This window comes from Athene noctua, chromosome 2 (assembly GCF_965140245.1).
Source record: "Athene noctua chromosome 2, bAthNoc1.hap1.1, whole genome shotgun sequence".
Taxonomy (NCBI): Eukaryota; Metazoa; Chordata; class Aves; order Strigiformes; family Strigidae; genus Athene; species Athene noctua.
Window position 1 is genome coordinate 93,994,615 of NC_134038.1, and position 22,499 is coordinate 94,017,113.

The 22,499-nt window shown below is 38.9% G+C and overlaps 1 protein-coding gene across 2 annotated transcripts in view; it reads left to right on the top strand.

Annotated features, from left to right (window-relative positions):
• The first annotated feature begins 554 nt into the window (after window positions 1-554).
• CDYL (chromodomain Y like) overlaps window positions 555-22,499 on the top strand; it is a 102,551-nt gene continuing 80,606 nt past the window's right edge. For both annotated transcript variants that reach the window (XM_074899621.1, XM_074899623.1), the window contains exon 1: window positions 555-1,099. In XM_074899621.1, the coding sequence (XP_074755722.1) occupies window positions 1,076-1,099 (24 nt within the window). In that variant the 5' untranslated portion in view covers window positions 555-1,075. The remainder of the gene's footprint in view (window positions 1,100-22,499) is intronic.

Sequence of the window (22,499 nt, forward strand, 5' to 3'; positions counted from 1 at the left end):
GGGGCCGTGGGCTCCGGACAAGGCGTGGGGAGGCGAGGAGAGGGACGAAGGCGGGGGCTGCGGGGCCGGGAGCGCGGGGGTCGGCGCTCAGGGAAGCGACGAGGGCTCCGCACGTGCGTGGGCCCCGTGTCCTACACTCCACGCGCGCCTCGCCGAACTCCGCGGCCGTCCCGCGGCCCGACACCCTCCCGCCGTTGCCCCGAGCCCCCGGGCGCGGCCCCTCCCGGGCCCCGCGCGTCGCCGGGCTCAGCTGAGCAGACAATGGGAGATCAAAGCGGGGGGGCGGGAGGAAGAGGAGGAGGAGAGCGGGGAGGAGGAGGAGGAGGAGGAGGAGGAGGAGGAGGAGGAGGAGGGTGATGGTGCCGGGGGCGGCTGGAGCCGAGGCGGAGTGGTTGCGTGTGGCGCTCTCTCTGCGCTCGATTAGTGTTCCTGGGGAGGGAGCGAGCGAGCGAGCCGGGGACGGAGGGGTGGGGGGGTGCGGGGCGCCGCCGCCGCCGTGCGCGAGTGCGTGTGTGTGCGCGCGCGCGCGCGCGGGGCTGTGTGTGTGTGTGTGTGTGTGTGTGTGAGAGCGCGCGCGCGCGCGAGTGAGTGTGTGCGTGCGTGCGTGCGTGCCGGCCTGCCGGGGTGTGCGAGAGGCAGCGCGAGGGAGCGAGCGCGAGCGGGGAGCGAGCGAGTTGCGCAGCTGCCGTGCGCGCAGCCCCGCCGCCGCCGCCGCCACCAGCAGCAGCAGCGGCAGCGGCAGCAGCAGCAGCAGCAGCGGCAGCACCTCACTGGCATTTGGCGAGTGGAGCTGCTAGTTGCGCTGGAGAGAGACGCGCAGGGAGGAGGAAGAAGAAGAAGAGGAGGAGGAGGAGGAGGAGGAGAAGGAGAAGGAGGAGGGGAAGAGGAGGAGGAGGAGGAGGGAGAGGGAGGAGGAGGAGGAGGACAAGAAGAAGAAGAACAAGAAGAAGAAGAACAAGAAGAAGAAGAAGAAGAAGACGAGGAGGGAGAAGAGGAGGAGGAGGCCACACGGATACCAACTGAAACAAAGTATTTCCAAACCAGCACCCAACTCCACCTTGTGAGGCTCCCCAGCATGGCTTCCGAGGAACTCTACGAGGTAACAGCCCCCGAGCGCCAGCCCTGCCCCCGGCCCCGCCGGCCACCCCACCCCACCCCACCCGCCTTTTTGTTGCTCTCGGGAGAGCCGGCGGTCTTGTCACCCACACTTGCTGCGGCTGCCCCTTCCCGCTGGGCCCAGCGCCTGCGTGTGTACCCCCCCCGCCCCCCGCCCAGCCTGGCCCCCCGCCCCCCCTTCCCTCCCCAGTTTTGCTGGAGGACGGAAATGTGACTGAAAGGAGGAGACGGCAAAGTGTTACCCGTGGCCTGCGCTTCCCCCTCGCCCCACGTTCACACAACACTTTGACTCCAGAAGGAGAAGGGAGGGGGGTGCTGGATGGTGGGGAGCAGCGCTGACAGCCGCGACTTGTTCCGGGAGTGAGCACGCCGAAGTGCGAGCCGGGCGATGTGCAAAAATGTGTGCAAAGCCGAGTTATTGCATGTGTCCGGGGCGGCGGGGGGGGGGGGGGGGGGGGGGGGAGGAGACGGACACGGACGACGACGGACACGGCAGAGGGGCTTTCCTCCTGGATTTTGTGTCTGTACCAAAGTCCTGCGCTGCCATCCTGTCCCTTAGCCATGCAGCAAGCTGCGGTGATGCAAAATATTAAAATTTAAACTCATCGGCTTTTCGTGCTCTGACGATACGGTTGAGGTTGCGAGGAAAGCCAAAAAGATTCAAAGTTAAGGCTCTCACACGCCATCCTTCACTCGTCGCTCGGGAGGTGGTCAAATGGTGTGCTGACGGGAGAGGAAGGTTTTGGGGTGAAGAAGGGTATGAGGTGACAGCCTAACTTTGAATTTCCTGTCTTATGTGTGGCAATTTCACATCCTTGCCCTTAATTGAAAAGCATTGTGGTTCTCTTGGATTTAACTTCCTTGTTTTTATTTTTACAAGAAGTCATCCTTGGGAGTGAAAAGCCGTTGTTGTTTTGGAGCCATTCTTGTCTTTTGGGTAAAGAAGTGGCATCCCCAAACCAAAAAAATGCTTTTATCTCATAGTTAGTATGCATCCAGGCAGTGTTCTGTAAAAAAAAAAATATTTATATCCAGAGGCTGAAAGGCTAAGGTCAAAGGGAGACAGACCTTGATGGAAGAAGATGTCTCACTGTACTGTTGGTGCACGTGTGTTAATGGAGTTACATCTGTGCTGCCATGGGTGAACAGACCTGTAGAAGCCAGGGAAGGGTGCCCCTGGTAGGCTTGTGTTTTAAGCAAGTTGAGTGCCAAGCGAAGGTGCTGAACTGATAGCCTAGAAGACTGAAGGCCCCTATTCCCAAGCCAGAAAAATCACGATTAATTTCTTATTACATCCTCATAACATGGCTTAAGCCAATCTTGGAGGGATCGTCCCTGAAAGTAGGAGGGAAATGTAGGGAGCACTGCATGTGAAAGGGTTGCCAAAAACTTGCTTTGACTTTGGAAGAAGTTCTCTCCGGTTTATGGAGTTGGGCCCATAGACTGTGCTGTGGCCAATACTTTCTCTTTGTGTGTCACTGTATTTGATCAAAGACGAACCATGGGATATTGGTTTCAACAGACATAAAAAGTGACCAGAAAAATTCTCTTTGCTGGACACTGGACTGAGGTTAAGAGTAACGACTGCTCATTACTCTTCTTCGTTGTCTTAAGTTGTACTTGAAATGTTGACTTGTGTGAAAGGCTCAGTAGTCTGTTAGGCGTGGCCATCCTTACTGGGCAGGTGACGTGTGATGTCTGTTGGGCAAAAGCCTGTTTCTCGAAATGCCTGAAGTGACAAACTACTTTTTTTATTTCAAAAATCAGACACATTCTGTGTGTATAAGTGTGAAGTTTATTTGATATGCCGAAATTATTAATGCTTTTGAACTCAGATGTGGTCAAGCTGTCTCTTTTGCAATTTTTTTTTTTTTTCTAAATTGCTGTTCAGTTTTGACAAGTTTGGTCTTGTAGAGAAATTTATAAAATCATAAAAAATTTAAATGTAGTGAACACTAATTTGGGAAGTACGTAACTCCAAGTTGACCTGAAATGTTGAATAACAGGTAATTTAAAGCTTTCTGTGAACTGTCCGCATTACTGACTGGGGATTTACTTCTGTTTCATGGATAATTTCTTTGTAATTAATGACATACAGTATTCTTTGAATCTGGTGATTGAAATCCAGTGCTATTTGTTATATATCCATTTTTCCTTTTGAATCTTGATCTTGTGTCTTGATTGAAAAAAGTGTGTAATCTATTTGTGATTGTTAGACTAAGTACGAATGCCAGCTACTCCTGCTGATATGTGTCATGATTCTTAAAAATTACAAATGAGAAATCCTCTTATAATGGAAGGTAAGGTCATTTATTTTTTTCAAGAAAAAAATCTTTATGGATTCACTTGTTGTTTGTGGGATATTTTTGTTTTTACTCTGGATATCACCTCTGGAACTGTAGCCCAGTGATTTGGAAAACAAAGATTGAAACCTTGAAATACACTAGCAGGCTAGAAGGATGACTTTGTTGGGCTGGCTGTATCTCTCTATGTCATTTGTTTCTGAGCATTTTAGAGGTTGTGGTAAAGATTATCTACTCTTTTTTTTTTTTTGGGGGGGGGGGAGAATATCGAAACAAAATATGAAACTTTTATTGAAAAGTAAAATGTTGAAGACACTCTTTTTTCTAGATGGAAAATGAAACAGATAGTCATGTTGCCAACCTCTATGGGTGAGGCAAACAACGTAGTTTTTCTGTTTGTAAGTTTGATTCTTGAAGTGACAACATGTTAGAAAGGTGGACAGACCTGGAGAAACTAGTGAACAAGACGGGTAAAGTAAAACAGAAGAAAAGGTGCTGTCAGGTTTTTTTGCCTCCAAATTTGTTTCAATAGGTGTTGACATCTTATGGCATCTTTCCTCATGGGTGCCTACTACTGTCTCCATTACTGGGGCCTTTGGGAAGTCCTTTGTACAGCTGCTTGGGCAAATAGCAGGGCTACTTTCTTTTACACTGTGACAAGTCGGGTTTGCTTTGCTGACTGATTCCACCCACCGAAACATCGTTGTTTATTCTCATCATCTTCACTGGAATAATTAGAAGTAGGGTACCCACCTCATTTAGAAGGTTCATTTGGAAGCAAACTGTGTTTGCTCTTTCTGCAGTCAAATCACCCAACCTCCTCTGGCAGACTCTTGCAGTGATGTCTGGGATTGAAGTCATGCTGAATTGTGGTTGGCATGACAAATTTGTTTGATGAAATGTGGAAGTGATCCCATAAAAATACTCCTCAGGACAACTGTGTGTTAGCCAGCAGGTTAGAAGTACCAAATGGTGGTTGGTAGACAATTACTAAAGCTGTGCAGAGTTCGGAAAAGTCTCTTATAAAATTTAATAACTTTTTTTTTTGTGCTAAGTGCAGTGGAAATATATTGAAGTTCTCTGCCTGTTGGAGATTTTATCTAATCAAACAACCAAGTGTTTCCATCTTTCCTCTGAGAGCCGACAGTACACATGACCCACTGGATCTATTTGCGTAACTGTAGTTAGGCTTGGGCTTTGATTGCTACTTATATAAAAACATTTTTAGTGTGTTTTACCAAGAGGTAAGCAAAATAGTTTGTGTGAACTTTGCAAGGTCACCTGTGTATCGGTGTCTTTTCCTCACTCTGTATTTCACCTTAACATTGCTCGAAAACCTAGCATTTTAAGGTAACTTAATTGATTTCCATTAAAATATTACAGGTTAACATATTCAAAGTCCTGTAGTCCAAAATTATACATTTTTGTATGTATTACAGAATGAAAAGTGTCCTTTTTTTTTTTTTTAATTCTTCAAGAGTCTTATGAAATACATATGCATTTTTTTCATCTAGTATTTTCAAGGTGATACTTCACTTCCAATGATGATTTATTATTTTTTGTTTTATTTTTAGAACTAAACCCTTTGACATTAAATTATACAGATACAATGAAATTACAAACTGAAACTAATTTTGGGAGCAACTGGCTGAAGTTCTGTGGCCTTGCATTAGGCTGTACATCAAGTTGGATCACCTAATAAGTAAGGCCTAAAGACACATATTCCATGAAAATTTAAACTTTGTGTATACAGTAGTGGCCACAAGTCAAAAAAAGTGATCCTGTGGGCTGTTCTTCAGCTACTGTGCTAGTTTTTTAAATGATAGAGTATAGAAAACTGAAGGAGAAATGCTGTCATTTAGTTGAAAATTGGATACTGCTTGGGAATTACCCACTTAAAACCAAAGTTTGTCTCACAGCCCTAGTGACACAGCAGAGGTCAGATCTTCATCATGTTTTGTGTGTGTTTACTGGAAAGTTTAAACATTTGTTTTGCTTAAGTTGACTGAAAGAGTAAATCCATTATCTACAGTATGCTGCTTGGAGTTTGATGTAGTTTCTTACGGCTGTTTGATGAAAAATTGCTATTAACAGTGAATTAGGATCGTCTGTTTGGGCAATAGCCATTTTTTCCCCCATTGAAATGGGTTGGTTTAATTCAACCTGTCTTGCAGGAAGTCCAAAATATCTTGGCATCTATCTTCTGCTGCTTGTTTCTGATGTGCTGATTCCTAAGATCCTGTTTAAACATCAGTGACACTTGTTCATAAAGGGGGTCGTACAGTCATTGAGATGTAATGCTTGAATCTTTCCAATTTTATTCTGACAACAAGCAGTGCAAATGTTATTTTGCTTGTTTCAAAAGTGGTAAAAGATTGAGACTTTCTCGACTAACCCTAGCTGACTAAACAAGACTAGGAATTTACATCAGACCTGTTCGCATCGTTTCCACCCCTTAGGAACAGTGCATCTGACTTTAAAAATAGAGTTGAGGATTAGCTGTTCATCCCCCTTTGGTGACTTTCACTTCTTTAAACCAGAGTGCGAATGCAACAGCACTGCAGAGATGGACCCACCGTGTTTAGTGCAAGAAACTCAACTATTTTCCATGTCCCTTGACATGCTGCTTTTCACCAGCTTGAGTTATCTCTCATCTGCTGTCACAGAGCTCTAGACACAACTGAGGAGATCTGGTGTCCCATCTTCGCCTGCTGCTGCCGCTGGGGGAGTGCCCAGGCCCCCAGGGGCTCCTTGGGTGTGCTCTGCCCTCTGGGGTGCCACTGGCCTGGCAAGGCTCTAGTGGCTGCTCCCCGAGTTCAAACACCCATGGCCAAAGGAATTAAATTCTGCCCAGATCCTGTGTAGGATCATGAATGGTTCACAGATAAGGAGATGTTTTAGCAGTTTTTATGCACAAAACTCCTTTGTACATAGATGCTTGTGTCATAGGTGTCCTAAGAAAATAGCCTGGTTTTAAGGGTTTTTTTGGTTTTTTTCTGTGTAACTTGCTTTGAATTGACCATGTCTGTCAGGGAAAAAAAGGATGGGAGGGAGAGGAAGTGGGAGAGGGAGAGAGATGCCCCATCCATAAAGCATGTGAGGCTCTGATAATTCTTACCTTCACAGTCTCTGTTTCACAGCAGACTGTGATTTCATTTCTTGAGCTTTTTGGTCAATCAGAGATTGGCTAATGGGGTGCCAGTCATGTTTAGAGTTACATAATAATTACTTCCAACTTACAAGATTGTACTATCTCAGAAGGTTGCTTCCACTACGCTGATACTCAGTACCTCTTGAATGAGGATAAATTGCTGGACACAAAGGACTTAATGAGACACACTACAGCCCCTTGTTCCTTAGGAAGCTTGGCATAGCTGGAACAGCGTCAGCAATGTCGTGTCCCTCTTTGACTTCTCAGTAGGTACAGCTTCATTTCTTCCTGACTGCTGCAGCGTGTCTGACCTGTGCCAAAGTGGTAGAAAAAACAAGTTACTAACTGTTAGGGTTTCATCTCCCTCTGATAAATACTCCACACTTGCAAAGACTGTATTGGATACAAAACTTTGACAGCAGAATGACTTCTTCAGTAGGTGATAACTGAATGTGCAAATCTGTTGGATATAACTGACATGCAGGCCTATAATGGCACTCTTACTCTTCTGTAATAAACTCCAGATCAGGTGTTATGGGGCAGTGTATTATTTTTGGGTATCTGTTGGATGCATGAGCTCCACAGGCTGTATTTGCAAGGTGAAAAGGGATGCATAAGTCTCTCCCTGTTAACTTTTTCTATGCCTCTGAGGTTTTTTATGGCTGGATGGCATGTGATAACCTTATTCATCAATAAATACAGGGTTGTTGGTTTTTTTGTTTATCTTTGAGTAAAACATTAATAATTTTCATGTTAAATGTAATGTGTGCTTTCTTAGACAGTATATTGTTAGTCCAGAAAATATCTTTAAAATGAAAGTTCTGTATATTTCATTATCAAATGTATTCTCTAAAGCCATAGTATCTCTCTAATAAGAGCTTTTATTTTTCTAATTTTTGATGGGGTTTTAATATTTACACACAAGATTTTTTTCTTCTTTGAAATAATTTCTTTGAACTTCTCTCCATATTACTTAGAGGAAAATAAAATTGGCATGTTACCGGTTCAGTACACTATAAAGGCAAGAATATTTACTGTTTTCATAAACATCCTCAGATTTACATGTGTCCCTAATGGTGACCTGCTGTAGATATTTTTCAAGGAATCTATGAATATGTATGAACACACAGAATAGATATGGATAAAACCCCATTTTTTAACCATACATTTGCATTTTTAAATGACTTTGAAGCCACTTTCTTAGCATAAAATTCGAAATAAAGCAACTGTTTACTAAATATCTTTTAACTATATATGTTCTATTGAATAATAAAACAAAGTAGCTACTGGAACAGTTTTGTTTTGATTCTTCAGTGATGCTTCACATTTTATAATGGCACTGCATGAAATAAGTTAGTAGAGCTCTGATCAAATCTTCCTTCTTGGCCATGTTATGTCTGATCGTTTGTTTCATTTTTTTTTGTGGGGAAAGATAAGGTATGTGTTTTAAGTGGCCTAACCACATTTGTAGTTGTACCTCTCCAACTCCTCTGCCCCCACAGTTTCTGAAAGGTTCACAGCTTTTAAGTAAATTAAGTCTTAATGTTCGATCTTTGCTGACTGTCATAGTAGCATCTGAAAAATCAAAACCCAGGGTTTTTTTCAGTATCCTGTATAAACAGGGGAGGAAGGAGATGTACTTTATTCTTGTTCGTTTTTTTAAAAAAGTGACTTTGTGATTTTCATTTTGCAAAGACATTTAAATACCTCTCTAAGCATCTCCATTTCCTGTAAAACACTGGTTTATGGAAATGTTCTTTATTTAGAGAATAATAAAAAAATTGGCTTTAGTTTGAAGATGCCACAGTTATGGGAAGTATGTTGTGATGTATTTATCACAGAAAAATGTCAGATGTACATTTTGTAAATATGTATGTAGGGGAGCCACTGAGGTGCATTCTTGAGTGTTGAAATGAATATATCTTAACTCCAAAATACTTCTCTGGCACTGTGACGTGTTGAATGTTGTATTCAGTGGATATTCAGAAGTCTATAGTTTTTAAAGTTCTTTCAATAAAACGCAGTTCTTCAATGAAACATCATCTGTATATTGATAACATTTTTGTTACTGGTAACAATGTAGATATATGAAGAGTACGAAACAATTCAAAGTAACTTTGGGAAAGTTAGCAGTATTATAGTTTGGCTAGTTGCTAAATCAGATTTGTTTGTTGTGTTTTGATTTCAGCACCTGATTTTCCCCAGTTATATGTATAAAATATAGCTCGTGCTAGCACTGTGTGACTCTTCCATCATATTTCAGTGGCTATGTCGCTTCCAAGGTTAAAGCTAACAGACCTGGGATTGTGTCTCTAAGAAATAATGAGACTGTAAGACTATGTGCTGACAAAAAAGATCCATCCAGTTCAGCATTTTGATTCCTGTCATGGGTCTGTAATGTCTTACTGTTGAGGGGAAAAAATGGGAAATGTGGCACAGCAATGATCATTGGAAGCTTTCATGGTTGGTTTTGTTGGGACCAAGGCAGACTTCAAGCCATGGTTATAAAATGCTATCAGCATGACCTGAGCTTCCCCAGATGTTCAGAGCCCACCTTCATTCCCTGTCGGAGGGTCACAACTGCAGGCTTGGGCAAAGGTAGGCACATCTGTGGGAAGAGTGATGCTGTGCGTGTTTCTGTTGATCCTGGCAGGGCATGGTGTAATCAGGAGTATGGTGTGATTGCCAGGTCGCTCACTCTGTTCCTGTTAGCACAATTGTTCGTCAGGCTAAACTTTCATCATTTGTCTTCAGACGTTTCTAAACACTCGCCGGGGTCTTGTTGAAATGGTAGAGTTTGAGGCATTTGTACAAGTCTTCTCTGAGTCATAACCACTGAATACATTGCTGTTACTGAACACTGCATTAACTTGAACTTTAATTTTCAAGAAGAGACTGTTAGCATATGTGATCAAACAAAACAGAAACACCAACTCTGAGTAAAATCTAAACTCATCAGCAGTGTACACTCTAGATACCTGCAAAGTCTTCTGTGGAGACTTCATATGCTTAAGGTCTATATCCCAAAATAAAGTCTAGCTAACTGCTTTGTAGACTCATACTAGAAAATTTAGAGAGAGGAGTATGGCCACAGAATAAATGAAATTGTAATAGTGCTTTTAATAGTAATTCTAGGAATTAAACTCATGATTTGAAAATAACACTATTTCTGAGTGTCAGTATAAACCATAGTAGATTGTACTAGAGTATAATGTTTCTCAAATTAGGAAGATTGATGGAAAACTTTTCCTGAAAGAGAAAAAAACCAGAGATTCTTTTTCTCTGTAGGCTGTTTGCCATACAGTAACTCTATATTGTAACTCTTAGATGGCCCCTCCTGTTTTCAAGGCTGGCACATTTTTTCTTGCTTGTTTGGGTCACAGATAAGGACCAAACTTGATCTTTGATTAACAGTGCTTTCTAAGAACAAAGAAACAGAAAGAAACTAAAAGCAATGATGTTTACATCAGTGTGAGAATCCTGAGCTTTTGTTCTTGGTATACTTTTCTGTGGAATTAGATCATAAATACAGTTATTCTAAATAGATGTATTCAAAACAACAGTCAGTTGAGTGAGCATTTCCAGCTAAACAATTTCTAATGCTTCCTGAAAGTGACACTGTAGAGCTTCTTCCTCTGGAAGATGGAGTCGTCAGTGGGAACAGCTCACCACCGTTCTTTGCAGCTGAAGGAATAACTAGACGTCCAAACATACCCAAGGCCAACGGAGGTTTTAAATTAGTGCAGTTTAGAGGAGTCAATCAATTTTTGCTTATGATATAGTAAGGTCAGAAGTTTCAAAGTTAAAATTTAAACTGTCAGTGCACACCAGGTTGTTTATAGTGTATGTACGTGGCTAGAGAAGGTTAAAGCCCAGCTTGCAAATTGTTTTCAAATTTGTTCTTTCCTTTGTCTGGTTCATATGCTTAGTGTTATGTACTTTGTGTTTTGATTTGATTGTACAAAAGGGTATGTGTTGAGTAGGAGCATAAAGGACACTCGATCTCTATTTTGCTTTAATTTGGAAAAAACATCCATAAGACAATGTAATACAGAAGTCTAGGATGAGTTTATTATCATATGACTTTTGAGAGGCATGACTTCCAGAGAATTAACATTGGAAAATGCTGTATTTTTACCCAGGTCATCAAGGAATGATGATCAATAACAACAAAGAATATTTTCCCAGATGACACTGGTAAATAAGAGGTAGCGTCATGTTTCAAAAGATCCTCCAGTATTTCACATTCTATTTCATTCATGTTAGAGGCATCTCTTGTATCAGGGCAGCTCCTTAATTGATTTGTTTTTCCTCTCTCCCACATTGTAGTCATCAGATCTCCTGAGATCTGTGCTTATTTATTTAAACTGTACAAGAATAAAATACTAGGTTCTGAACAAGAAGATGGAAATGACTGTATTTAAGGGTGCTTCTCTGAGATATAACATTGTAGGAGTGTTAAAACATGGAAGCCAGTGCATCAAGCAGTGGTTGATCTGACAGCTTATGTCCATGACTACACAAACCCAATGGATATGAAGGATTACTACTTCACAAAAGTAAAATTTTTTGTTATGCTCTAGTTCTTCATACTTTTGGATACTCATGAAAAGCAATGAATGATGGACAGCTGTTGGTTAAGTTCCAGTTAAAATATTATGAGGTGGGTTTTTTTTTCCGTGCAACTGAAGATCTTAGTTAATCATTCTTTACTGGTATCAGTCTGTAAAATGCTAAGTTCCTGTCTTTATTGCTGTGTGTTGTTTGAATATATTCAATATTAGTTGAATTATTCAACATTGAAGTCCTTACTTAACTAATTGCAATGTAGTTCATTATGAAGAATTTAATCTTCTGCACTTGAACATATATATCTCTAATCTTTTATATCTCTAAAACTATTATAGATAACAAAACTTATTCCTTGCGTACACACAAAATAATTTGCTTTATTATGACAGTCATTGTCAAGTAAAAATAATGTTCTTTGGCTTTTTTGCTTGTTCATGATGGATGTTTTCATAAATAATGGGAATTAATAAGTCGTTATTCTAACATATATATATGGGTTTATTCTTTCCATTAGTAAAATAGTGCTTTACTTGGTTCTTTTTTATTTATCTTCTGTACATATTTATTTTATATTTATGAAACTTGAACTAAGATGTGAATAAAGTGATAAATTTGAGGGAAGGGATTTTAGATCTTTAAATGTTGAAGTCTTAAAGTGTACTGAGACATAGTAAATTAGGAGAAGGGGAAGAAGAAAGTAGTGAGCGGACTGTGGAACCATGTGATAATTTTATATTCTGCTTTTCACTAAATGAATACTCCCCTTTCATTTGTCACTTTTGTCAAATGTTTGAGCTCTACTTTTCTAGTGTCTTCCCAATATCTGTCTCTTGTTTTCAGTCAAACCACCAGAAAAAACTTTTTCCATCCAACTTGTTCAGAAAAGGGCAATTTCAGTGTGGAATTAGTTGTCTATTGATTGTAAAGTAAGGATGATTTTTTTTTTTTTTTCAGAGCAAAAAAATGGAACATTGTTATGTAGTGGAAGAAAGGCATATCCTGCTAGAACTGCCTTATCTTTTGTAGAAAGATGGCTAGGCAGGGACTGTTGGGAAAAAATGGAGGATCTCACCATTAGGCCACCTGAATGCTGTCTTGAAAAATGTAATTCTCTCTTTCCCCTGTCATAGTTAGTCTAGCATTGAGCGTATCACTCAGACTAAATGTTTCAGAGATGACTGTTAATCATTTGCTCATCTCCCTGACAAAGTTTCAATCCCTGAGCCAAAGCACAAGCAGAAGAAACCCTTTTTTCTTCACCCCCACCCCGCCATCCCCAAATATTTTCAGAACATCTTAGAATAAAGTAGAGCAAGCTGATTTGGTCTTAGAAGCTATACTACAAGTACAAGCCACAGGCAAAACCTTTCTCCCTTTTATGTTGGTTTTTTGTCTTGGTTTGGTTTTGGTGGAGCTAACTGCAGAGAGGTATTTAGCACGCAGTTTTATCTTTGATATCCCCTGTAATTAGTGATGAGAGTCATACAGAAGGCCATTCAGACTATCTAAGTGAAATTCCTCTAGAAGATCATCAGACTTCAACTCTTTTCTCTACAAAGAGGTACAGAAAAGCTAGGTGGGTTAATTCAGTCAGATAAGTTAAATATACTTAAATGTGACCTCCTTAGCACTGAGGGTTTTTTTTCCTTTTTCTACTGTCTTCTGAGTCTAATGTAGGATAATATCCAACCTTTCATTCATTACAGGCCTTCCCTTGGGACTGTAAACTGTGTTAGTAGGTGAATGTTTTTAAGGGATTGTGCTGTTGAAGTATAAAGTGTTTAGGCACAGCAATGAGCTGCTATGATGTAAGTTAAGGTTTGTTGTCTGAGTGACAGTAACTGATCAAGTTATGGCTTTAAACCATAATTTTTGTATTTTACTTCATTTACATTAGATCTCAGAAGGTGTTTGGGTGGCAGTGCTTTATAATTGACTTCAGCAGGTTCTTCCTCTGACCACTCAGTTGTTCCTTCTGTTGAGCCACAGTGGGAGCTTGGCCATGTGTTAAGAGGATTGGAAAATTGATCTGGCATAATTAAAAACAATGAAACAAAAAACACTGGCTCCAAAAATGTTTATTTGGTTGAATCAGTTCTTCAGTCTGGTTCAGTGGATGGCCAGACACATATTTGCCAGGATGACAAAGCAGGTGTGGAAGGTCATTGGAGCTTTTGAGCCACCAAGTGATGTCCACAGAATAACAGCCTCAGTGAGCGAGTCCTGAGAGTGGAGGAAGAAATTTGTGTGTCCTGACAGTGTTTATGCCAGTTTTCCTCTCTTTCTTTTAATGTTTCTTTGAGTGGTGTGATGTTTAAAAATTAGTTTTGAAACATACTAAATATTAAGGAAGGAGACTATCTGTTCCTTGCCCACTTTGAACTGACAGTCTGAGGGCTCTGTTCTCTGCAGCTTAAGCAAATTTAAGTGCTGTGGGCCTTGCTTGCCACCACTGCCTCCTCCATGAAGCCACTCATTCTTCCCCCTTCCTTGGCACTGACACCGATTTGTGTCGCTGGGCCAGGTGACTGCTGTTTAAGGAAGCCTGTTTAGCTGAAGGCTGTTTACTGCTTTTGTAGAACTAGTTTTCTGACAGTTTTCTGACTGACTCAGGTTGAAATCCAACTTCAAGTAAAGGAGCAGGACTATATGGCATGGTTGAAGGGAGACAGGAGAAAAAAATGGCTAGATGTGGGGAGATGGTTGTAGCAATGACTTCTCTGTTTAAAAAAAATAAATAAATAAAAGGATTCGTCAAAATGCATGTTTAATTTTCAGCTGGATCAGCTCGCTGGACTGACTTGCAGTGACGCTTCGCAGCTTTTTGCCCTTGGCTTGTGTTGACTCACAGAGCCCGTGTCCCTGGGCTGCACCTTGAGGTCATGCAGCTCCATGCAGGGACAGGGTGAGGAGCAGCACCCCTGGGAAAGGGGCTGTGCCGAGGGATGGAGTGATCCCATCCAGAGTAGAAGATGCTGTGTTGTATAGTTTCAGTGGCTGCTTACACTTCCATTTTAATGTGAAAATGGAAAACTTGTGCTTGCAACAATTCGGGATTCCATTTACTTCTCAGTGCATAACTGCTACTTATTAACAATTCCCTGAATTTTACTTTAAGCACAGCAGTTACAAAGCTTGCTGAAACTTTTTGTCACTTTTAAGTGTGCCACACCAGTAATGAAAATTCTGAAACCATGTAAAGTTGTCTTTTCCCTTGTCCACCTTTATTACATCATAATCATACTCCGATGATGATGTGCAAACCCAGTCTGAAGATGGGGGTGCCATACAAGTGTAGTTAAAAGTATCATTTATTTCTAAGGATTCTGGATATTCACTGAATGGGCAGTGAGTAGGGAGTGGAATTGGGACAGGATGTCTCCTCATAGTTGAGCTCACTTTAAGCTGTATTTCACTCAAAATGCTGATATTCATAAAGATTATTTTTAGTCCCTCCAATGGAACTAAAGTTCAAAGTATAACTGCTGTCAATATCTTTTGAGTAGAAAAAATTATGCTTTAATTACTTTTGGTTTCAGTTTCACGGGCAGGAACAAACTATTTTCACTTTGACTGTGTTTATGTGAAGGTGGGAAAACTGATAAGGAAAGTAAACTGTGTTGCTCTTTAACCCTTTCCAATATATAAATAAAAACTGGTTAGGAAGGAATAATATCTACTAATACCGGAGACTACAAGGTTAGTGCTGTATTATGGAAGGATTTGGGAACATAGACATAGTAATTGAGTAGGAATTTAGAAAGCAGCAAAGTTGTTTAAGTGCCCCAAATACAATATTCTCAGTTCTCTGTGTGTGTGTAGGCCCCTAATTCTGTTTATATTAAGCAAAAATATTTTCTCAATTACTTAGGTGTAGCTAATACTTAATTAAGAAATGTATTATTTTACAATGTTAAATATTATGATAAAAAGACTAGAGTATGTATTCAGCATTTTAAAGACAACTTTTTTATTAATAAGATTTAATATGCTTATTACAAATGCAGTCTGCATTTGTATGCAGTTTGAAAACATAAAATAGATTAAAATATTGGCTATTTCAGGGGTGTAGTACACAAAAATTAAGACTGCATGAATGTATATTCAGATGACTCTTGTTTTAACAGATACATGTAGCAATAAGTTTAAAAGCTATGCTTTGCTTCTAAACCAGTATGATTTAATGTCATTGCCAGTCATTGGCATTGATCCTTCATTTAATTTAAAAAAAAAAAAAAAAAAATATATATATATATAAATTAATAAATAATTTTAAAGTACAAACCAAGATTACAGTCATTTAAAAAAAATCTACTCATCATCGTCTGGAAGCTCATTCCAATATATTCAAATTTATTTACTTGCTAACAAAGTATTTAAGACAAAACCAAAACCATGCAATGAACACTTTAAACTACTCATATGAAAATTACTAAGACAAACAGACTTCTACTGTGCCAGTTTTTATTTAGTGCCATGCTTTATTAAGGGCAGAATCAAATTATAAAATCAGGCCATTATTATTGCCCCTTCCATTTTTCCTCTGTGATTCAATTCTGACATTGTTTTAACAGCCAGCCTGGCCTAGGCACTGTTTGTTTTTTGTTTTTTTTTTCCACCCAGAAAGCAAAGATTAAAACATTGGATTCTATTTTTGTTTATTTGCAAGATAAAAGCAACTAAACATAGCGTACACTTAAGGATAGAAAGTTGCCTCAAAGTTCTGTAACTTTCGTTTTATAGAGATAAAGGGATAAAGGCATATTTTCCTGGAATTTATGTGACTGAGTAATCTTGCTTTAAATGTCTAGATGCAAAGAAACTATGCATTGTTATTTCAGAGTGATTACATTAGGTGATCATGAATAAAATTTTCCTGGTGTTTCTAGTATGTGGTGGTCATTCATCATACTTTTCAGAGAATAAGAAATTCTGTTCTGTTCAACTTTACTCTTCTGACAAAAATGAAATTAAATATAAGATCACTTCCACAAAAACAATCAACACTGATAGTTATCATTGCTTATGTGAATCTGCTCTATCCCGTACAGCCTTGACAATAATATATAATCACTTTTTCTAAAATGATTATTTCCTAAAAAAAATGTAACACAATTTTAACTGAAAATATAGAGAAAACAATTTTGTCTCAAAGTTATATTCTTTAAAAAGAAAAGTTACCCAAGAGAATTGTAATTCTTGTAATGAAAAGCCATTAGGGATAGGTATGAAACTATCATAGCGTAGTAAGGCAGAGGTGAAGATTCAAATGAATGAAGATTCAGAGAAAATGCCATGAGCAGTAGCAACTATTAGCTGTCACATCAAAAAGACCATTCATAGTAGATTATTTAGATGCTAATCATAAACCTGCTATCAATGCAGTTAAGAACAATGTGAAATTCTCCTATTTACTGAGAGGAAAAAAAATGCTAGTAATGATGTGTCTACTAGATAGGAACCAGCAATAGTTGAGAAGAGACAGAAATACTGAAATATTATTCTGTGATTCTTTAAAAAAACATGCTGTGAGTCAAAATACTGTTGTTGTCAGGCCAAAATCCAGATGTTGTGTTCACAATTTACAGTCACTTACAAACAATATTTCTTTATTCTGATAGGAACAACCATGTAATTTTTTCTTTAGTCTACAGGAGTCAGTATTTAAAACAAAGAAGCAAAAAACCCAAACCAACCAAAGATATCTAAGGTTTTGGGGTTTGTATTTTGTTTTATTGTAATTTTAATTGCTGTGGAAGTGTAAATGAAATAGGATAGGCCAGGATATAATATAAATACTAGGCTGAACAGGTTGATAATGATCACAGAAAGAACTGTGGAAAGGCTGAAATGAGAATTGCTTAGCAGAAAATTGAAGGAAGCAGAGTCACTGCTTGCCCAGCTGCTTGTGATGATTAGAACTTGTCTATTTACTTTTTTATTCTGAGGCTGAAAGTTTTTGGTTAACAAAGATACTCATGTAGGTATAGTAAGCTTTCGTAAGGCACTTGATGCAGTACTGCATTTTTAACACCTAGCTCATTGCTAAGTCAGCATGGCCCATGTTAAATACATTTCAAACTGGTTAATTGGCAGATCATAAAGCAGTAATAGATGAAGGATGTTCGTGATGGATATTATAGAAGTTTTTCATAGCTGGTTGCTTTGAGGATTTGGATAATGATCTGAAAGAAAATAGAATAAAATCTCTGATAAAATGCATACATGCAAAAAACTGATGGATTAGTAAGTGTGAAGGATGGTATGTACTTAGTTAATGGGGATCATTGCAACATATGTTGATATAGCTAAATATATCTGTCTAGAGAGTAAGATCATACACGTATGATGGAGAGTAGTACTTTGGAAAGGAGTAATTTGATGATATGATACAGTAGCTAAAATGCACAGTGCATTCCCTTGGTATGGATATAGGGGATATCAAGTGGAATTACGTGTGCTTTTATTTTGCTCTATAGCTCTAGTGAGATAATGTTAGAAAATTACATTCTGTTTCAGCTTAAGATGCAAAAAAGCCCAAAACCTAGATGAACTCAAAAAGATTCAGAAAAACGTGTCAAAGACAATTAAAAAACCTTAAAAACAAGTGGACAAACCCTGATGTATAATAAGAGCCTGGAGAAGCTCAGTCTATTTGGTTTAGCAAAATTTAGAAATCTGAGAAGTGACTGATGGCCTGTAAATACTTATATGGGGCAAAGATTTCAGAAAGAGCAGTTGTTTAGGTATAGTAGGCAATGGTATGACAAAATACAGGAGCTGAAAGCTAAACTCAGGTGTATTTCTTCTCGAAATAAAATAAATTTAAAACTGAAGGAGTTATTTATCAGAACGGTTTATTTAAGGATGTTCTGGATGTCAGCAATAAAAAGCTGTGAATTTTTCCAAAAAGATGCCTGTAGTTCAAGCATCGTATGATGGCCTGATGCTGGAATTTTGGAGTGAAATTATCTGTTACACAGGAAGGCAAACTAGATGATCATCACTCACACAGGTCATCTACAAAATCTGACAAAAGTGTTTTCAGCATCAAAAGCACCCTGTACTCAGTTGTAATGTGTGCTTGTATTTTTGAAGGGAAGGCTGAAAAGGGAAGGGAAAGGGAGGGTTGGGGATGTGGGGAGAGGATATAATAGAGATGAGTTTAAATTTTATTTTACATGTACAGAGGAATTAAGTATGATATTTATGAAATCAAAATATGCGATTATCCAAGCAATACATACATCTTCTATATAGCATTTTGAAAGATTTTTACATGATAATTGTGTGAATTAGCAACCAGCTGGGAACAATACCCTGCTATTTGTTAAAGGAGAGACAATAAAGTTCTTCTAGACAGGAAAGAATCCACATTGTTAAAAGATGACCTGAAAGTTCAGCTCATTGAAAAGGCAAATATTTTGACCAGGAGAATAATTCTTCCTGTGGAGCAGTATGAGTTGCTGTGCTTAAGCCATACAGCTATTTTTAACCATGTCACAGCTATTGAGCTTAGTCTTCACCTTACTTAATAAACAGTGTAAAAAAGACTAAGTAGGTCTTTCTCTTTGATGAATGTGGAGGTGAATATGTCAGAATACCTTTTTGTTGCAGTTTTTGTTTGTTTTGTGCCATTTCTATACTGGTTTTAACAGTTCAGATGTAAATTTTTGTCTTCTGTTGTCACTATCTGCCACGTTCTGTTTTGTTAAACTCCAGAAGCACTATTGCATCGGAGTAACTGTGGGCAAAAGCTGGAGTTGCATGTGGAATGAAGGTTGTTATGATCAAGGGGAAAAAAAAAAGTTAAGGCTCTATATAAAATCCTACTTTCTGCAAATGACACAGATGCAGTTTTCCAAAAGTTTGTTCTTGAGCACTTCTGTGGTTAAAAAAAAAATCCAGTTTAATGGCAGTTTAACAGTAGAATTTGAGTTCAATATGTAGCTTTTTAGCTTGTCCGGATTCTTTCAGACGTTTGACTTGAGCATCTGAAATCTTTATCAGAAAATCTTTAATTCTGTTTCCTGAATTCTAGGTTTTTCTGGTTTGAATGGTGATTTTCTTTACTAGGTCTCTGAATTACTTTAGTGCTTTCTAAGAGTAAAGTTGTGTCTAAATTATGTCTTGCAAGTTAAGATTCTTCAGTTCACAACATGTTTTAGTAATGTAATTAAGATATTACTGAAAAATATTTGAAGAAATGAAGTGCTGTTTTCAAGACCTTCACTTATCTCTGATTTAAAATACCTAATTTTTTCAAAGATGGTATGATGGAAAATGATATGTCAAGGAAAATCTATTTCACCTTTAAAAATGGGCATCACTTAGTAGGCAGGCTTATGTATCTTTCTGTCAATCTGAATGTTATTTTGTGATATGCCTCTTGAGATTGTTCATTGTGTATCTAAATTCTGTATGATTTCTTTGGGATATGCTATAGAGTTTATGCTTACTCTGTGTATGTACAGAAGTGTGTACTGCATCCTTTGGGAAGGAAACAAGCATCTTTCCTCTTTAATTACTGTGCGCTTCCTTTTAATGTGGCTTTAGCTTCTCATGCTTTTTAAGAAAACATGACCCAGATAGGAGAAACAATTATGAATTGCAAAGAGTGCAAAGCTCTGTGAGTTTGGTTTCTTTTCTACTTTTGTAATTAGTGAATATAGACACTGTATCTATCTAAATGGTGAAATTTGGTCAAGCCTAATCTTCTTCTTTTCATGAGTTCCCTGCGCCCATGCTAATGGGTTTGTGGGAAAAGGAAGGCAGGCACGATGTACTAGATTTCATGATAACTTGCTTGATGATTTGGTAGCAGGCTGAGAATAGACCAGACTAGCTTTGAATATTATTGATGGAAATGAACTAGTAAGTGTAGCATTGCACACAAACATTCCTTATGTTAGGGCACATTTTGGTAGTTCTCCATAAATTTTAAATAACTAAGTTGACACTTCTTAGAAAGACTATTTGACTGATGATTAAAAAAAAAAAAAAAGTGATACAATATAATTGAAACTATACCCAGTCTTCTCTGTGATACTGTTAACTGGCAATGCTACCAATGTTACCACACACACACACACACACAAAAAAAAAAAAAAAAAAAGGTATTTCAAGTTCAGTTCCCACAAAATTACGAGATAATTACTTTTGCTTGTCTAATAAAGACTTGTGCATATAAACAAACCACATTTAGGTTAGCCCCTTGTTCATGTATACTTGATAAATCTGATAAAACTCTTGCACCCCTGTAAGGAGGAGGATTGTGAGCTCTCTAGGGCAAGAGCTATGTCTGAGCATCTTTTCTTTTTCTTTTCTTTTTTTTTTGTTTGTCTTTGTAGATTTTATACCACATAGTAAAAAGTCTGGTATTTGTGTCACAAATTCAAACACTCTAGATTGAGGAAATGCCAGATTTATGGTGTCCTGTGAGTTCTTAATTTTATTTCTTTGCATATCTAATTTATGCACAGACTGGATCATGGGTCCTGTGGTCAGGGAAGAAAACTGTTTGCAGTCGTAATTAAAAGAGAACTAGAAGGTGCACAGCTAATCTACTATTTCCAGTTAATTCAGTGGGAAGGTGTACTTCCCGTTTGGTGCTGTCAAGAGAGAAGCATAGAGATTCCCATTTATTTCCAAGGCAATGTACGTTGATATCTTGCCTTCCCACTGCCTCCTCAGACGGGTGTTCCCTCTACCATCACTGGCACTCAGGATTTCACACAGAGTCAGTTTAGAGAGTTTATCCATCTGAAAATTCTTCTTTTTTTTTTTCTCTTGTTTTGCTTAATAGGGTTAGTTTGAGACTGGATTTTCTCCAAGAGCAAGTTCAGTTTAAATTTTGGCAGTCCCATGAGTATTGCTTTAAGCAGATGTGGAAAACCATCCTTGGTTCAATCTGCTGAGTTTCAGAAGCTACTGGCAACTTTGGAGGTGGTATAACTTCTGAAAGACACTGCCATTGTAAGGAAACTTTAAATTTGGCATTATTTCGCTTCCAACTCCCCTATAATGAAATATCTTTAAAGTAGCATGCGAAATTATATTAAAGGTATAATAACTTTGTAGTTGAAATACCAACATTTTTGTATGTGTAGTTGGAAGCATTTTATCTACTTAAAACAAAAATGCAAAGCCCAAATTCTCAATCTAGAAGTTAAAAACAAACTTTCTAAAAATGTATTGACTGAGTCTGTCTGTTGTTTTATCACAAGAGAGTAGAGTTAAATTTTGGTTTTCTTCTAGAATTTTCTCCTTCTTTGTTGTTCAATAATTTCCTTAACTTGGAATGGAACTGATGATTTTGCTGATGTTTTTTGCACTTTGGATAGTAAGAAAAATTATGGGGTAGGGGGAGTACTTCTAATGAGCATTTCTATGTTCCCATCAACTCTTTTGATTATTGTAAGTATAAACCTTGTATCTAGCTTTATAGGTAAGGAGTCAGTGGTTTTTTTCCATACCAACAGACCTATCTTTCATAATAATGATTTTTTTTTCTTTGTCTGCATGAATTCCAGTTAGTGTGCCTGGCTCGGGATCAATTTTCTGGGCTCTTGCCCACTTCCTAGAAGCCATTGCCCCTTGTCTTTCCCCACCTGAACTTGAATAACTGTTTTTAAGAGTATAATACATTTCCTGTCCATATAGCTTCTCTTTCTGTCCCTTATCAGGCTTAGAAGATAGCAACCTGCCCACAATATATATATTTACAGTCCTCCTTCAGCAGTAACTTTGTCAATGGAAGAGCAAGACCACCCCAAAGCATTCATCACTGCCCTCTACTTGGGGTTGCTGCCCTCTCTGGTCTGCTAGCTGAGCTGCTCATGGGAGCTCTCCCTAATCCAATTCAGTCAAATTGAGCCATGTTAGAAAAGATTTGTTATTTAAATTACTTAAGCTGATCTAGCTTATTTTGACTGACATGTTTAGGGAGTTCTTACATATGCAGCTCAGCCAGAAGATTTGAGAAGTGGTAACCGTCAGCAGCATGTGATGATAAGCTGGGGGCATGGGTGGCAAAGAGCAGGTCTTTCACAGCTATGCCCAAGCTGGTTGAGGTATGTTCATCTGCAGCCTGAAATTCAGGAATCTGCTTTTCTTCCTGGAGCACTCTTTTTTTGGCCATTAAAAAAGAGAAGACTGCCACCACCAGTCCCTCTCTGAGTTAGTCACAATTTCACCTGGAACCATCTAGGGTATATTGGCCAAGAGGTTTTGATTGTCCACTTTTGAATGACTCCAGCCAGCATTATTTCATACTGAACTAAAGTGCAGGTCTCCCTCTGGTGCCTACTTTGTAAAAGCACAAGATTTTATAATTGGGATGAGTAATTGAAAACCAA